The sequence below is a fragment of the Sminthopsis crassicaudata genome, chromosome 3, assembly GCF_048593235.1.
Source record: "Sminthopsis crassicaudata isolate SCR6 chromosome 3, ASM4859323v1, whole genome shotgun sequence".
In the NCBI taxonomy this organism is placed as follows: Eukaryota; Metazoa; Chordata; class Mammalia; order Dasyuromorphia; family Dasyuridae; genus Sminthopsis; species Sminthopsis crassicaudata.
The window spans coordinates 470150685-470169560 of record NC_133619.1 but is presented as its reverse complement, the minus strand read 5'-3'; the positions used below and the strand labels follow the sequence as shown (position 1 = coordinate 470169560).

General features: G+C 31.2%; 1 protein-coding gene across 1 annotated transcript in view; it reads left to right on the top strand.

The window, feature by feature from the left end:
- The window catches only part of NBEA (neurobeachin), a 699286-nt gene that overhangs the window by 311051 nt on the left and 369359 nt on the right, over nucleotides 1–18876 (top strand). Inside the window, 1 exon segment of the mRNA XM_074303499.1 lies at nucleotides 8479–8540. Within this exon segment, the coding sequence (XP_074159600.1) occupies nucleotides 8479–8540 (62 nt within the window).

Here is an 18876-nt window from a genome sequence, read left to right as displayed (position 1 = left end):
CAGCTCTTTTCCCTCCACTTTTTCAATATTTTGATCATAATTGTTGGAAATAAAATATAACTTATGTTAAATTATGTGCACAAACAAAAGCTGCACAGTATAAACACCATGGAGGGATTTCATTCTGTACTATTGAAGGCAGTAGCTACTTAGATGAAGATGTATTGAAGTATAAAACATTCACACCTGGAAATTTTTTTGTTTTTATTATTATTTTACAAGAAAAATATAAGAGAAATGCACAGGAAATTAATTCAACTCATCAAAATATCAGTGCCCTTTAAATAGTAACAAAAATGATCAATGCTTTTTCAGAAAAATAATGTTTATAAAATTTTGAACAGTAGACACAGGTCAATGCCAACTTGAACTTGAAGTTCAGTGAATTCCATTAATGCTGGATTTTGATTGCACAATAAATATATGGAATTCTTAAGGGACTTCGAATCTATTATAAAGATATCTCAAATCAAAAAATACAAAGCTATACTTATGAAAATAGGACGTTTTGTGGTATCTCAACTTTGGGCTTTGGGCTTAACAACAAGATTGATCACCATTCCCATATTCATCTTTAACATTAATTTCCACTTCTGTCAGGTAAAGAATACTTATGACTTTTATGACTCTCAGAAACGATTAGTGAACCTATTTCTGATGTGATGAGAAGTCCATTCCTCTAAAGGAATTGTTTTCTAAATCTTATCTTAATTTGTTGACAAAAGTTTGTCATGAGTACAGATTAATAAGGCTTGTTGGGGTAGGGAGGATTAAAAGACAGACTATGTGTTTCTGTACAAAATAGATTAGATAGCTAATTTTTTTAGTTTTTATGAATGATAATGGAAATAATATTTTAACAATTGTTTCTGACTTTGCTATGAATTATTTACTTTTAGCTTTCCTCCTTTGTGCCAAAAATAATTATAACTTTTTTTCCTAGCTTGCTGTTATTTCCACTTCTTATGCTATAGTGCCTTCACTTCTTTTTATTAATTTTTTTAGGATATAAAATTTTTAATTAGCATTAACTTTTGACTATAGCAGAAAATCTCAGAGATTAAAAATTAACACTTTAGTCTGCTTGAAGAATATCAAGGTTCTAAAACATGGGAAAGCTTTCATGATATGATTTTTTTATTATTCACATTATGGTTCTAGTCAGTGGTCTCTGAGAGATTTTTTTCCCCCCTTAGCTAGGTAATACTTTATTTTGATTGAATGTTCTCTTTGTAAGAAAAACATGGGAAAATGTTATTTTAAGAACTATCCTAGTAATCAGTTCCCAATGCACATGTGATTTAACAAAACTTCATCTTCTTCAGTTAAGATAATAACCTTTTTATTCAGTAATTTGAATCTTTATTCTTTAAGAGGGTAAAATTCTCAAAATGTGTCATGTCAGTGTGATACCAAGCAGCCATTTTGGTCCATTCAAAGGAAGAAAAAAAACCCTTATCAAAACTGCCTTTTGTTTTTCTGTAGATCCAGTTCCAGTTAATTCTGATAAAATTCAAGCCTGTTTCAAAAATCTTAAGCATTTCTATCTTACAACTTTAGGGGAATGCCAAGCTAACTCTTCTCATAAATGAAGGGATGTTTACCTCTTCTGGGACATAGAGAATCTCCAATGAAGTAAAAAATACAGTATCAAATGGTCTTCTTTTGTAGTGGAAAATAATATTACATTCTTTGCCATTTTTCAAATACTGAAAAAGATTTATTTTCATTTCTAAATATTTTTAAACCTAGTCACTTTTAACATACTTTGATATTTAAAAGATTTTTCTTTCCCATAGTATTTTTACTCACAGTAGAACCTTTTTTAGTTATTACCATTTACCATAGACTGTATGCATGCTGTGGCCTTAGGGATTTGGGTGAATGAGCCAAGAAAAATGTAAAGAGAAAAGTTTCACTTTCTCTAATATTTTGAATACTTTATCACTTGAAATTTGTAAAGTGAACATTTAAAACATTAGCTGTTCTTGATATGGTTTTATTTTTTAAATAAAGGAGATTCAGTATTATTTCAATTCCTTTCCATTAATACTATACTTGATTGCATTTTCATTGAGATTTTAGGTTAACAAAGTAAAATCACTGAAAGAAAATGCAACAAAATCTTTTTAAGGTCCAGCTAAAATAGGAATAACATACAGTAAAATTCCTAAGCATATTCTTTTGTTGATAACAGCAATAATATTAAGAGTTTGTACAGTGATTATTTCATAGGAACTTTTTAAATGTGTTTTTACATATCTTACCTGGGCAGAAGTAGAAATTCATTCTAAATGAATAGTTCAACTTGCTTTTTATATTTTGAACTTAATGGTCTGCATGTGCCATAGGCGTAACTAAAAAATTAAAGTTCATTTGAATCTTTATTAGTTGCCAAGACAGAATTCTGTTATTAGTTTATTCTATTAATAGAATACTAACAGAATAAAAAATATATATTATATTTTAAAGAAAATGAAGTTTTTAAAATGGTGAAAAACAGTGTAGCAGTGCTTTTCAAAGTAATTACAAGCTGTGTGAAACCTTTTCAAAGAAAATAAGCTATCTGATCTTTTCATAAATAAAAATAGACTCAATGTATATTTTCATTACCATTTTAATTTATTTAATGATTGTGTATGTTAGCAATGAAAGAAAAGGTATTTTCTGTATTCTGCCTTTTCAAGTTTGTGAAATGGCCTATAATGATTACTGTACAGAAGAAAAATGTGAAAAAGAAAGAGAAAAGTCAGTGGTTTTGCTTGTTTCCAAAAATCAAAATCCATTTAAAACTGTATTTTTAAAATTCTTGATATATTTTCTTTTTACAATATAAATCATTAATGGATTCTTAAGTGAACCCACTACATTTAATTAACATTATTGCATCATCTAAAGCAGATTTAATATTCAGTAACAGTAAGTCAAAAAACATTTAGTGTAGGGGAATACAGTTGAATCATAGTATGCATAGAAAGGAATAAAGTATACGAGGAGTAAAAAGATAAGAAAGGGCCAGTTTTAAAGGCCAAATAGAGAATTTTATATTTTATCCTGAAGGTAATGGGAAGCTGTTAAGAGTTTGAATCAGAGATGAGAAGTGATGTAGTCAGAATTGCGTCTTTAGGAAAAATCACTTTGGCATTTGAGAAAGAAGCTCAGTTGGAGGAGGGAGAAAGGTGAAACAGGGAATCTAATTATTGTAATAATTGGCTATTGTAATAATTTAGGAAAGTAGAGATTAAAGGCCTGAAGTAGGATAGTGTGAGAAGATGTACATGAGAGATGTGTACATGATGTCCCATTATTAATCCCCCAAGGGCAGAAATTTTTTTTTTTTTTTTTTTTTTTTGTCTCAGAGCCTGTCATGGCACACATTCCTGATAAGTATGATTTATATTTGTGACCAAACCTGTGGTTCCATTATTGTAGGGAACTGCTGTTATAGAAACTTCCTTTACCAGAACATATAGGCAAATATGCTGCTATTTATTATCTTGGAGATGAGCCCAGGACTCCAAAAGTCTGAGTGGTTTTTTCCAGGATCACACTGCCAGTAAGTGCCAAAAATGGAATTTGAACCTAGATTCTCATGATTATTCCCTATATTATCTTAAGTAGTTGTTAAAATGAATCATCATTTTCATTATCACCATCATCACCATTGTTCTCCTTAGTATTTATCCCAGAAGGGTAGGCTACCTTTTCATGTCCTTTGGTCACTTACGTTTTGAGAATTGGTCCCTGTTATATTTTAATGTTGATTTTTTAAAAATATATAACTTGTTCAGCCCTGAAGTCAGGAGGACCTGAGTTCAAATCTAATCTCAGCCACTTAACACTTCCTAGCTATGTGACCCTGGGCAAGTCACTTATCCCCAATTGCCTCAACAACAACAACAACAACAAAAATAATAATAACTAAATATACAGCTTTTATAGCAGACCTTAGAGATTTTTTTTCCTCTTTCAATAGTTTCTCTGACTCTTATTCTATTGATTTTCTTATTGTGTATTTTGTGAAATCTAAATTAGCCATTTTGCCTCTATATAACGTTTAATCCCTTGCACAAATAATCCTCCCCACAGTCATAGTTGTGAAAGATACTTCCTTCTATTCTCTTTTAACTTTTATTTATACTGCAGTGTCATAACACCTTAAGATCACTTTATCAAACATTAGACTCCTTATGTTTGACCTCTCTCATCTTATTTGCCTAATTTGTTCCATTGATAATTTTTTTTCCCTAATGCCAAATAGCCTAATGCTTTAAGATAAAGTTTTGGTACAGTAATGCTAGAGCAGGCTTATTCCCACTATATTTTTTTATTATTTCTCCTTGACTTTTTTGTTCCTTCAGATGAATTTTGTCATTTTTTGGTCTATTTCTATAAAATTAGCCTTTGGAGATTTTGATATGGTGACAAATATAATTTCATAGTATAACCATTTTTACTATGATAACATTGATCAACCTTGGTCAGTGAAAATCTTTATTATTTTGTCTTTGTTTCTGTAAAAAGTACTTTTCACTTGTATTTATATGTCTTGAGTTTTTATTGTTAGAGCAATTATAAATATATTTTATGCATTTTGTAATTGCCTAAATGGGATCTCTTTCTCCCTCTAATCCTCCCAAGTCCCAATTTCTTTCTTCTTATCCTGAGTTGTCTTAGTGATGTAAAGGAAGACTGATGATTTATCCTGCTATTTTACTAAAATTATTGTTTTTGCTCATTTTTTCAGTATCTCTAGAACTTTTTAATACACTCTAATATCCACCAATAATAACTTTGCCTTTTCAGGTATTCTGATTCCCTCAATTTCCTTTGATTGTCTTATTATTAAAGCTAGTATTTTTAGGACTATATTACATATTAGAGGTTTAATGTACATCCTTGCTTTTCATCGTTTTGTAAAGACATCTGGTGTTTTGTTTTAATTTTCACAAATATCACCATTGTTTATCATATTAAGGAAAGGCCCTTTAATTGTTTAATACGTTTTAGATTTTTAATCATAAATTATTGCTTTTTCTGAATTTACTGATAAGTAATTTTATTATTTATATAATCTCTCATTTCTTTACAATGTTCAGCTATCCTTCCACCCTTACTTTCCAGTTGTAAATCCAACCTGCTCATGATGAATAAATTTTTTTTGCCATAGTTCAGGTGAGTGATGATGAGAGTATAATCAATGGCAGTCCCTTTCTGAAGGGAAAGAAGGGAATAGAGAAGACATGTTGTAGAGAAAGAAATTATTTTATAAATTTATTTTATAATATTATATTAATATACAAATATTATATGTAATATTTTATAAAATTGTTTTATAATTTCTTTCTCTACAATTTCTGACAACTGATTGGATATGTAGATTAAGTAAGACATTAAGAATTACAATAAGGTTCTAAAATTAGATGGCTTAAAGGATTTTAGTGCTTTTAACAGAAAAAGGCAAGATTGAAAGAGGGTTGAATTTGAAGGAAAAGGAATCAAGTTCTATTTTGGACATGTTGAACCTGAACCTTACTTAAGGAAGAACCTGCCCTTGACACCATTTTTACATATTTCATCTGATGAATGACGTAGGTAACCTCTAACTTATTTTTCTAAGCTTCTAAATTTATATACTTTATAAGTTAGTTATTCTTTGTCAGATAGACAAGTAGCTCTAATAAAGCTATCACTAACACTGGGATGTGAAGTTTGTCTTCTTAGCTACATGTTCTATACATAGTTTTTATTCCATATCTTCTTGAAAACTACTGTAAGAAATTTTATCACTTTGGTGAGTGTTCAAAGTCTGTGTGTTTCTATTCTTTATTAGATCAGATCTTAACTATCTCTAACTCTTCCCTTTGCAAAGACCCTGTAACCTCACTCCAGTAATATGAATAAGCGAATTCTTTCGATGGCTGTGCATCAGAACAAATTCAAGCCAAAATTCCAACAAAGTTTATTTTTTCAGCATGCTCACATATAATTAGGTAACTTTATGTGATTAACCTTTTTCTTGAGAAATTCTTATAATAATCTATGTTTTTTAAAGATATATATTTCTAGCTAAACTATTTTTCTGTCAACTCAGCTATTGAAGAAAAGAGTAAAATCAAATAGCAGCTTTGTGATGAGAGAATTTTAAACCAAGGAATTTTAAACAACAATGCATAGTACTTCAAAATTTTCAAAACACTTTCCTCATAAGAGACAATTACCATAGAGACAAAATAAAGTGAATAATTGCACAACTATATGGCTCTTTCAGATTAAAATAAAACTAATTTTGATTAAATAGTAGGTATTATTAGAAAGAGGTATTAAAGGCTGACTTAGAGTTGAAAGGTTGATTTTGTTTGTTTGTTGATCCCCATATATGAATGGCTGTCTCAGGTTTTCACTTCCTTTCTTGTCACCATAAACCCAAAGTAGGTGTTTCTTTGGGAAGAAAACTTTTTTTTTTTTTTTTTTTTGCTACTATTATTTATTATATTTTTGTTTCATTTCCTTTTAAAATACAACATCCCTTTGAAAAGTCACTTGCTTTTTTCTTCAAAGTAGAGTTAAGATATTTGGAGATTGAGAAAGGTCAAGGTGGGAGGGGTGTGTGTGTGTGTGTGTGTGTGTGTGTGTGTGTGTGTGTGGCAAGTTCTCACAAAAAATGGATTATAAATTATTACAAATTGCACAAATTCCTTTTGAGTAAATGTATATTTATTTTCCACCTTACTTGTACTTCATCATTGCCTCTAGAAACTCATTGTCCCATCAGATTACACCAACTCTGAAACTCCTACTTGCTCAGAACCTTATGCCCCATAGACCCTTCTCCCACTGATTGGAAAGGGAGGAGACCAGATCTAAGAAAGGCCCTTTCAGTTCCTCTATTTCCCACCTGGCATCATCCCCACCATTGATGTAATCTCCTCTCTTTCCCTGCTTTATTCCCATCCTTTTCAGCTTTTTTTAAATATGTAGTCTCCTGCTATAGGATTCTAATCTCTTTGAGAGCTGTCTTTAGCTTTTCTTTGTATCTCTAGCACTTCGCATACTCCTTAAATATAGAAGGTGCTTAATAAATGTTCATTGATTGATATTGCTTGGGGAAGAGGAAGCAAGTATTTGTTTTTATCAGAATAGTAATTCTTTCACTAGTCAAATATACTCTAGTGGTCATGTAAACTATATTAACATAGCTATATAATTTGATCTTTCATTTAGACTTCCTATGTTATGTTTTGTTTTTGTTTTAAGGTTACCTGCAGTTGATAAAAGTGCCATTTTAATCTTTTGGATCATCTAATGAGAAAGGATGAGAGTTGTTGATCAGTTATAGTAATTGTTTCCCTTAAATGAGCTTTCTTCTTCTTATGTCATTAACTGTCTACTGAAAGATAAAACAAAATACTAGAGGCTTTTTATAGCCTAATAAGAATAGGGATGTTAGTTAGCACAGTGGGCATTAAAGTATATTTAACTGCTGCCTGCAATAAATATACATGTTTTTCCATGAAAGGCATTTGACTCTAATCTTTATTTGTTGAAAACTAGCCATAAATCTTTGGTATCTAACTTTAGCATATGACATTTTTTCTACCAGCTTTTTTTGATGACTTGCTTTTCCTTCTATTGTAGGATTTATTTTGTTTTAAATGACCAGTTTATAAAAACCAAGGAATATCATTTTTAAAATGGAAGCCAACAAATAATAATGTTAACTCCTTCTGTGAGTTTTGATTTTAATAAGCTCTTATAAATATTTTCCAAAATATTGCATTTCCAAAAATGTAAATTACAATAAAATTTCAAAATGTGTATATAAAACTTTGAATATGAAAATAAATTCATTGTGTTGTGTTCAAATCTTCTTTTAAAAAAGAATAAAAAAGCTACTGCTTATTGATATAATATTAAATTATATTGCCTTTTCCATAAGAACCTGTATTAGGCATTAAAAGAATAAGGGTCTGAATAAAATATTACTTAAATATTTTAAAAATTTTTTTCCTGAAATTTATAATCTTTTTAGGCTTAAGAATGTCATACTGTGAAAATTATGTTTTTGGACAGAAGATTTTGATACTCATTTAGAAACTAAGTAATAAAAAATACTTGGTTTAGAAAATGAGCCTGTGGTGAATTTTGGCTATAATAAATGGTTTTTTTAAGCTTATAAACTTTAATAACTTCATGAGAAATTTTTAGCTATTTGAAATATCTTGAAAAATAATTCACCTTGAGATTTACAAGTGACTTCTCTTTTTCCTCATTATCTTATAATTTTTTTTTAACATTGAAGGCTTGGAAACATTTAGCCAGGCACTGAATTCTTTATTTTTAAATAAGGATATAAATTGAATATGTTATGTTTTCTATGAATCGAGGTTTTCTTTCTGGAAAATTTAGCTTTACCTAAAAATTATAACTCTGGACACTCTAATAATGGTATTTCCTTTTAATATTTTCTTGTTGCAGGCCTTGTGTGTATGAAGTCAAGCACATCTGTGGTTGAGCTTGTTATGTTGCTTTGTTCCCAGGTAAGCCTTTTTGCTTCAATAATTGCATTATACTTCCATTAAATTCCTTCACATCTGTTCATGGGATTGGTTTGTTCATTTGTTTTTTTTGTCATTAATTGCAAAAAAAAAAAAAAAATAGTTTACTTCTTTCTTTAAGGATATGTGTAGGAATACAGAGAAAGAAGAGAGAGGGAAATAGAGAGAAATAAGAGTGAGATGTATATTTTGCCTTTATTCTGTCACTGAAAAAATACCTCCCTATTCATAGTTAATGATGTATATATATTCACATGTATGTAATTTTATCTATACTTGTGATAGTCTTTCAAATGCAAATACTTTTAAAAATATTTCTACTTTTATATGCAATTTAAAAAGATGTATTTCCTCGGAATTTTTATGAAGGATTTTTCATATTTCAGATTTACCTAGAGAGCTTATTGATGATGGAAACTTTGATTTTTACTATAAATGTCTTAAATATGATATATGAAAAGTATGATAAATGCTTTCCCCCAATACTTAAAAATAACAACCAAAAACGGTGTAAGAATTTCCATTAATAAATAGTTTGATAAATAAAACTTATTTTTTTCTGTTTATATAGTTTATACTACAAGCTTTTAGTATGATTGAGTTAAAAACAAATAAATAAGAATTTTGCTTCTTTAAGAGCATTGTCACTATTTCTCATTTGCTAATAACCAGAATTAAAATAGAAGTGGAATTACTAGATCATCATTATTGGTTGTCATCTCACTTTTTTACAATTCACAACATGACAGTTGACATGATAATTATCAGGATGGGCGGGGGGGTGGTAAAGAGGGATTATAGGTTTCAGTTATAATTAAAGTTAGGCCTTTATTGCTAGTTTATGTTAAAAATTCTTTAATGATGTAATGTCATGTAGACATTAAAATTTCAAATAATAATTAGAATAATGAAAATGTGTATGTTCAAAATAGATTGCATGATTATTAAGAATCATTAAATTGTCCAAATTTTTTGCTGTGAAAAGCAATATACATCTATTACTGGTAAATCCCCCTCACTAATTGTACAACTACCCCAAATGAATAAAACTATGAAATTGGTTAATCTTTTTAAACTTACCTAGTAGGTTCCATTCCTTAGATTTCATTTCTTCCAGCCTGTATCCATAAAGAAATGATTAGGTCCAGTTTTTCTGTATGTGTTTGCTTTTTGTTTGTTTGTTTGTTTTCCCCCCTCTTAACCAGAATGAATTTTAGTTCAGGAACAGTTAAAGAAAAATGCATCCCTGGCATGAATCCTCAATAGGATTCAAACTTCAAACCATCTCCTGCAGGGTACTTGAAGAATTTTTTACCTAATGATTAAGCCCAAGGTTCAAGAAAAATTTCAGGAGCTCATTTATAGGCCTTAAAGTTTCATGTTGTGCTATGTCTTTTAAATAGCTTTTAAAGATTGTAAGAAAGAGAATAACTTGCAGTGCCTTCTTCCTTAGCCTTGGGTTTCCCTGCAGTTCAGAAGAATATAGAAGAATGTAGCATTAGGGTCCAGTGTCTTTGATGGCCTCATCATCTAATCATAGGTTTAACATTACTCATTTGCTGGCTCCATGAATTCCTGCCATTAAGGGCCCTAGAGATGAAACTCTGCCTCAGATATTGATTGAAAGGAAGAGTGAGAAATTTAAGCTTTCTTTGCAGTGCACTTTCTTCAGAGGTTTCAGTGAAGCAGAGTAACAAATGAAACTGCTAATTTTTATATTTATGGCAAATATTATAGTTTACTGTGTTAGCATGGATGTGTACATGTCTATGATTTCTAAGTTCATTGTTACTCATATAAGGAGGAAAATCTTCACTGAAGATAATTATTTGTTTTGGTTTGGAAAGGCTAAAATCCATTATATCAAATGCTTTTTTTTCCTCCAAACTTATGATTTAATACTATTTTCCTATAACAGAATGATTTCCATAGAAATAAACATTCTTTATTTCAATGCTAAATAAATGTCAAATTTTAGAAGACTCTCTTAGAATTATCAGGTAAAAAAATTATCAGGTAAAGATATTTCAAACATTTGATTTAAGGGTAGATTTAAAAGTCTCAATAATTTTAGGTATTGACTCAAATTCCTTTCAGATGATGTGCTAGTTGTTGCTAGTTTTCACAGTTGTTTAATTCTAAAGCCAGCTACCACTTTTTGCCCATAGTGCCCTCAAAATAGGCCTTTGGCATAATAGTAAGAGTGTACTCTCTAGGGCTAGCCCCTTTTATGTTTTCTACCAAGCCAGAATATTTGCCACACCACTACTAATGTATCTTTAAAGCTGCACTTTTTAGAGTTGCATTAATATTTCACTTCCATAGTCTGCTTCTTTAAAAAGACACTATCAGCTATGCATTATGATAGTGTCATTATTTAAAAAAAAAAAAAAAAGCCTCATCAGCCATCTTGAAGAGATTACATCATTTCATAACTGGTGATATATTTTCTTTTCTTTTTTTTATAATAATAGCTTCTTAGTTTTCAAAACACATAAGATAATTTTCAACATCTACCCTTGCAGAACCTTGTGTTCCATATTTTTCTCCCTCCCTTTTCCCCTTTCCCTTCTCCTAGACAGCAAGTAATGCAAAATAGGTTAAACTTTTCAATTCTTCTAAACATGATTTTCACATTTATCCTCCTGCACAAGAAAAATCAGATCAAAAGGGGAAAAAAAGAGAGGGAAAAAAAACAAGCAAATAAATAACAACAACCAAGGTGAAAATATTGTGTTGTGATCTACATTCAGTCTCAATAGATCTCTCTCTAGATGTGGATGTTTCTTTCCATCACAAATCTATTGGAATTATCTTGAATCACTTCATTATTGAAAAGAACCAAGTCTGTGGTGATATATTTTCTATAATGTAATTTAATCCTTAGCTAAATTAGGTCTTCAAAATAAATTATATTTTCTAGCTTAAGTTTGAAATTTGTTTCTTTTAATAGAAAAAAATAATACCATGGAGACCTTTAAAAAGTAAGATCTCATTTTTATAGACTGAAGTCGAAACTACAGACTTTAAAAAAGGGAAGAGAAATGCATCTTTTGTTTTCCTTTAATTTGCTATAGCAAATTAGATACTGTTATGCCTCTTATGTTGGAAATTCCATGTTAACAACTACAGATTAGTAAGGATGTCAGATTTTTTTTTTCTTATCTGAGCTCCTGAATAAACTTACTTTTGCCAGCAGCTCTTCTAAAGTATGGTCTAAATTTACATGCAATATCACATTACAAATGGCTGAAGGTACATGTCATGGATAATTCAGTTCATATGGACAGCCTTTTATACTCTGAAGGATATGTAATCAAGTCAGTTTCCCCAAAGGAATTTTAGGTCTCTGTGAAAAATATAATAAGCTTAAAAAAAAACTCCTGTGGGCATAGTATCTCATTTGGATGGAGTGGGAGATGGGAAGGGGAGGAGAAGGCTAATTTTGAAACATTATTTTTGGTCTTATGGAGAAACCTTTGGCATTATCTCCATTTTGCAGATAAGAAAACTGAAGCTTAGAGAGGTTAAAATGACTTAGCAGCTGTATAAGTGTAGACAAGTCATTTACTTACTGAGTCAGGATTTCTTTTGTTTGTAAATGGGCATTATAATTACTTTAGTATGTACATGAAAGGATTGATGATATCAAATGAGTTGTCTTGCTTTTTAACCCTTTAAGTGTTATTGAAGTAACCATTATCATGATTCTGAGTCTTAATTTTACAAATACTTTGCCTTAAGTCACTAGATTGAAGATACACAAAAAATAAATTTTTTTTCTTTAGTTCCTTTTTTCTTCTCATTGAGTATTATGTGGTGAATTGTTTTTCCCTCCTTATACTGTGGTACTTTCATTTCTGTAAACATTACCAAGTAAGAGTTGCAATAACTAACTGAGTGAAGGGAAAATTAGATTGCTTCTCATCTTAGAAGAAATTTCTTTTCAAGTAGAACAATTAGGTTATGTAGTTGACAAGGTCATTCTTTGATCAGTTAGTCTTTGTTTCATATCATGTTCTTTAATGTTTCACATTATTAATACTGTCTTTAGTGGAATTTTTTTAAAGTGTAATTTGGGTGATTGGTCTAAAATTTTCTTACCTTCTTAGTGCATTTCTTTCTTTGATATGTGGCAGATTTGGGTTTCATGTAAACTTTTTTTTTTAAGTACTATAATAGTTTATAATTATTTCCAGATTTTTTTTAAGGAAGTTCTTTTTTAGAGGTACTCTTAGAAAAATTGAGTAATGCTATCCCATAGGATTCTTTAAGTTTTCATAAGTAAAGCCTTAGCAGATGTCACTTGAGTTTTTTCTGTGCCATGTATGTCAACAAGAAAGGTTTTATGATATGGTAAATGTTGTGTAAAAAGTAACATGTGTCAGTACTTAAGTTTTTTAGCAACTTGAAAGCATCAGATATACAAATAAATATTTAATTGTATAAATATAACTTTATTCAAAGCTAAATGAAACAAAATAATGTGGCAGTACCTTAATTTTTTAAAAACCATGCATATAAGTTACTAAGAAATTACTTTGTGATTTTCTTTTACTGTAATCTTTCCAACAATCACGTGTATCTTTAAATAAAAAGAATTTTCCTAATTCACCCTTCAATTTGGTCAAACCATAACCTTAGATTTTTAAAGGCATTTATGAAAGAATCCCAACTATAAGTCAAATCTTAAACATTTAAAATTTTAGATTATTTTCCCATGCATATGTTATTTACCTTGTAGTAGAGGAAGAAGTGAAAATTGTTTTTGAATGTAGAAAACAGTAGACAGAGGAAAAGTTGGCTATCCATGGAGATTACACATTGCTTGTAGATAGTTTTTGTGGCAAGAACTCCTGGTCATGAACTCTTAATGATTAAAAAGATTCAAGAGACTTAATATTTGGATAATATAATAATTTTGTTATTAATACCAGCATCATTTGGCTGATTCTCTCTTAGTCCAAAGACCATTATAGCATAAACTCATGACTTATATGCCCCATTGGAAGGAGGGTATTCCCAAAGGTGGCAGTCACCTCTGAATGATTAAAAATTAATCAGAAAATGAATATTACCATAAAGTTCTGGCCTTGAATTTTTATTATGTCATTTATTTCTAAGTTACCTTCAGCCTTAGACAGTCTATTCAAAGAATTTATCCCACCTAAGCCTGAATAGCACAATGATAGAAAATAAGATAGCTCAATCTTCAAAGACCACAGTCTTGAAATAAAGATAAAAATAAAAAGGGGAAATCTCAATCTCTCCCAAATCATTAGTAATTAATAATAATTTCTTTAATTATTTTCCTTTTGAACCTGTAATATAATATTAACAATGTTAGTATCAATGATATTTTGAATCCCAAAGGTAGTACCAGATTTCTGTCCTTTGACTTGAGAGTAAATAAATAACATGTCTTTCTTTAAATTGTATGATCCAGCAAAGGATTTGCAATAGAGTATATACTATCCCGTATTGTATTAAATTGTACAAATCATCTTGAGAAGAAATGTCAGATTCCATTAAACAGTTGCTAGTTGAGAAACTACTACTTGCTTAGAACAATTAGGAATAAGGGAAAATTTGTAGTGAAGTTGTCTTCCAAGAGTTTGTCTTAGACAGAAAATATATAGACATAAAATACAATAAGATAATATATAATTAAATGTTAAATTTAAAATAAATTTACAAAAAGTGTGACGGGCCATAGACAAGGGGGGATGGGAGATTAAACTGGTGTTATAGAAAGAGGCAAATTTTACATAGGCCTTGAAGGATAAGTAGTAACCTTGAAGGATAGGCAGAAGACAATAGTGGAGTATGTTACAGATGTGATGAACAACATAAGTATATTTAATTCAGCAACCATCTGTTAGTCAGTAAAATTATTTTAAGTTCTTCCTATGTTCCAAGCACTGAAATAAAACCTAAAGATACAAAGATAAATGGCAGACTCCTGCTTTCAAAGACCTCACTATCTAATGGAAAGAGATAACATATAAAACAAGCTGACAAGCCTGAAGGGGGAGAATAGTGGAGTGGGAAGGGAATGCTGTGAAGGTCTAGAGGAATAAAGCCAGGTGAAAAATGATGAGACAGCTTCCAGGTACTTTCTTTAAATGGAGAATCAGAGGAGTTCTTTATTGTTCTTTCCAGTCAGAGGAAACAAAGGTTTTCAGAAGTAGGGGGTAATGAGTTGTGAATTTCAGAATTTAATGTGATCTTGTAGGATGATGAGATTGTGGCTGGTCATGGATGAAGTCTAGAGATATATATACCAGGTGAGAAATTATGAGAAGACTGTCCTGGGGGCCTTCCTTAAATGGAGTATCTACACTGTGCTGGTTTCTGAGAATACAAAGGCAAAAAATGAAATTGAACACAGCTTATACTCTACTGGGTGATATATGATTAAAAGTGAATAAAAGATCATTTGAAAAAGATAGCACTGAAAACTAGGGAAATAAATGATAATAAATAGCTTTACAAATTGGTCATTATTATTTTACAAGATTCAGTTTCTATTTGGTGAAACTGTTTCCATTTACATTTTATAATTGTATAAATTGTTTTCCTGTTTCTACTTGTTTCTCTTTATATAAGTTCATATTCATCTTGCTATATTTCTCTGTACTCTAATTTTCATCAAGTATTGAAGTATATATCTGTATGACACAATTTTAGTCATTGCTTAATCAGTTAACATCCTTAGTTTCTAGTTCTTTGCTATTACAAATTGCAAACATATTTTTTTAATATTTGTAACCTTTCTTTTTTTATTATTGACCTCAATGGATTATGTTCATAGCAATGTTCAAAAAATACTTACCTTTATATACATAATGACTAGCACTATACATAGACCTAACAGGAATCTATGAAAGACAAATTGTATTAAATTTGTAGAATGCCTCTTCATTTAAAAGTCACTCTCAATAAAATATCTGGAATCTTAAAATATTCTTCACTACTCCATGTATATGAAATTTTCCAATGTATTTTATGCATGAAGCAATTGTTGTGAAGTGGAATGAGTGCTTGCTGTAAAATCACAAGACCTAGATTTTTATCCTGTTCTAATACTTGCTACCTTCTAGGAAATACAGATGATTTGTCATTTTTGTTCTACCCTCTAGATTTGTGCCTGGGAAAATGATAATGCCTTCCTGCAATTTGGTCTTCTCAAATTTAAATTATAGAATACTCAAGTTTCATACCTTATAGAATGATTGTAATTCAAACAGTGCCTGGCACATAATAGGCACAATATAAATGATAGCTACTAAATGGAAGCTATTATTATTATTAAACTTCTTATAGAGATATTATTCCGTATGAGTTTTTATTTTTATTTTTCTCATATTAAATTATAAAATTCTTCAGGAAGGGGATATGTCTTCTTTTTCTTCTGGAAATGCCAGCTGGTGTTTTGCTTTTACACATAATGGGCTTCATATAACATGGTAGTTGAGCATTTGGTGTTATGTAAACAAAAACAATTTCTCCTAGCAGTTGATTCATGAATCTTCAGATCTTTTCAGATTTCAGCATTATTAGAATGAAGAATATTTTCCATACCCTGTGAACATTGAATCATATAGTATCTTAATCAAATTTTAAAATTCCATCTCTTAGGCTAACAAGTCTCAAGATTTTTAATGTTTATATTAGTTTGATTTAATAAACAATTGCATTGAAATACAAGAATAAGAATAGCTGCTTTAATATTTTTGCTACTGGTGCTGCCTATTCTTAATTATTTCCTAATTATGCTATAGTTTATTTGTACATGTTTGCTCATTGTCTCCCCCTTTAGACGGAGCTCTTTGAGGGCAAGAACTTTTTTTGCCTCTTTTTGTATTTCTAGTACTTAGCATAGTGCCTTCCTGTCATGTAGTACTTACTAAGTGCTTATACACTGACTGACTAGCAAATAGCATTAATACTGCTACCCCATAAACTTATTATGGACACTCTTGTTTTGTAAATTTTTTAACACTATAAAATTAACTTATGCCATTGCTGCTGCTGCTGCTGTTTTGACTACTATGATCAATTCTGGCTTCTTGAAAGATTATAGCTGAGGGGCGGAGCCAAGATGGCAGAGAAGGCACACACTCTTTGAGCTCCTCTCTTGCCCTCAAAACCAATCTTTGAATTTAGCCTCAAAAATAGTGCTTGACTAGTGAAATTCATAAAGATTAAAGGTGCAATGACTTACCAGCTGAAGATAATCTGGAAGACCGACAGAGCAGGTTTGTCCTGAAGGATAGGAAAAGACCAATGCCAAGTAGGGAGATAGGAAAGTCCGATGTCCTGAGCAGACCAGGGATTGCGGTAGCCTCTGTGGCTAGAAGAGCAGTAGAAAGAACCCTGCCATAGGCTGGCTGCTTTGCTTCGATTGAAAAGCAGCAGACCAGCACAGAGATTAGAGCCAGAGGAGAGGGTACTCTAAAAGATGCCAGAACTGTATCCCCTCCCCCAAAACCGGAAGTGACTCAGCATAGATCAGTGCAGCTGTGCAGCTGCACGCTGAAACATGGCCAGGGCAACTGTAAATCTACACATCAGGGAGGTGCAGCCCTGGGCAGCCTCTAATCTGCACAGTGGGGGGCTCTATTCCCTGATCAGCTGCCAATAGCCACAGTCTTATAGCAGTTTTGGATTAGGGTAGTGACACTTTCACTGCTCACACTCTTGCCTCAAGGAAGTCGTTAATCTGCACAGCAGGGTTCTTAGCAGGGCAACCACCACAGCAAGGCTGTGCAGACCTGACTCACTTCCATTGGGGAACTATTTCCCAGAGCACTCCCTTACCGGCTACTCCTTGTAGAAGATTGACAGGCCATCCATACACCTATCCCTGTTCTGCAGAGGAAGCTGGTAACCTCCTGGCCCTGAAGGCAGACACTACAGGCTTTAAAAAATGAGTAAAAAAATTAAAAGGACAATTGATAGCTTCTATACAGAACGAGAGCAGGTTTTCAACCCCTAGGAGACTAATAGCAGAGAGTCTCCAGACAATTGTTGGTCCCCAATACAAAAGGCTCTCCTAGAAGAGACTAATAAAAATCTTAAAAGAGAACTAAGAAAAATGGGGAAAGGAAAGAGAAGCTTTGCAAGAGATCAACAATTTCCTGAAAGTTGAACTGGAAAAGGTAAAAACCTCACAGGAAGTACAGGGAAACAGAAAGTAGAATTTGTGAATTAGAATAACTCACTTAAAAAAAAAAATTAGTGAAATGGAAAAAAAATTCTGTAGAGCAAAATAACTCATTTAAAAACTCAATTGAACAAATACAAAAAGAAGTTAAAAAAAAAGCTAATGAAGAAAATAACATTAAAAATCAGAACTGAAGAAATAGAAACAAAGGATTCCCTGAGACATCAAGAATCAGTCAAGCAAAACCCCCCCAAAAATGAAAAAATAGAAAGAAATATTACATATCTACTTGGAAAAACAACAGACCTGGAAAATAGATCTAGGAGAGATAATCTGAGGATTATTGGACTTCCAGAAAATTATGATGAAAAAAAGATCCTAGATAATATTTTACAGTAAATTATCAAAGAGAACTGCCCAGAGGTAACAGAACCAGAAGGGAAAATAGGCATTGAAAGAATTCATCGAACACCTTCTGAAAAAGACCGTAAAAAAATACTCCACGGAATATTGTGGCCACATTTCAGAACTATCAGACTAAGGAAAAAATATTACAAGCAGCCAGGAAAAAACAATTTAAATATCAAGGTGTCACAATAAGGGCCACTCAAAATCTGGCTGCGTCCACACTAAAGGATCAAAGGGCCTGGAATTTGATATTCTAAAAGGCAAAAGAACTTGGAATGCAACCAAGAATAAACTACCCAGCTAAGCTGAGCATTTTCTTCCATGAAAGAAGATGGACATTTAATGAAATAGATGAATTTCTAAGGAAAAAACCAGATCTAAACAAAAAGTTTGATCTCCAACCAAGAGAAGCACAAAAAGGTAAAAGTAACTCTTGAGAACTGTATTTCTGTTGGGGATATACATAAAGTCCACATGTATAATTTGATTTTACTGATATAACATAAAAAAGGGATATAGAAATGGAAAGGGGATAGTATCAGAAAAAAAGGGGAAAGGGGAGATAAAAAGAGGGAAACTACATCCTATGAAGAGGCAAAGAAAACCTATTATATCTGATGGAAATTAGAGGGGGAGGAACATTGTGTGAATCTTATTCTCATCAGAGTTGGCTTGAAGAGAAAATAATTGACATATTTGTTTTACAGAGAATTCTCTGTCACCTCATTAAATAGTGGGAGA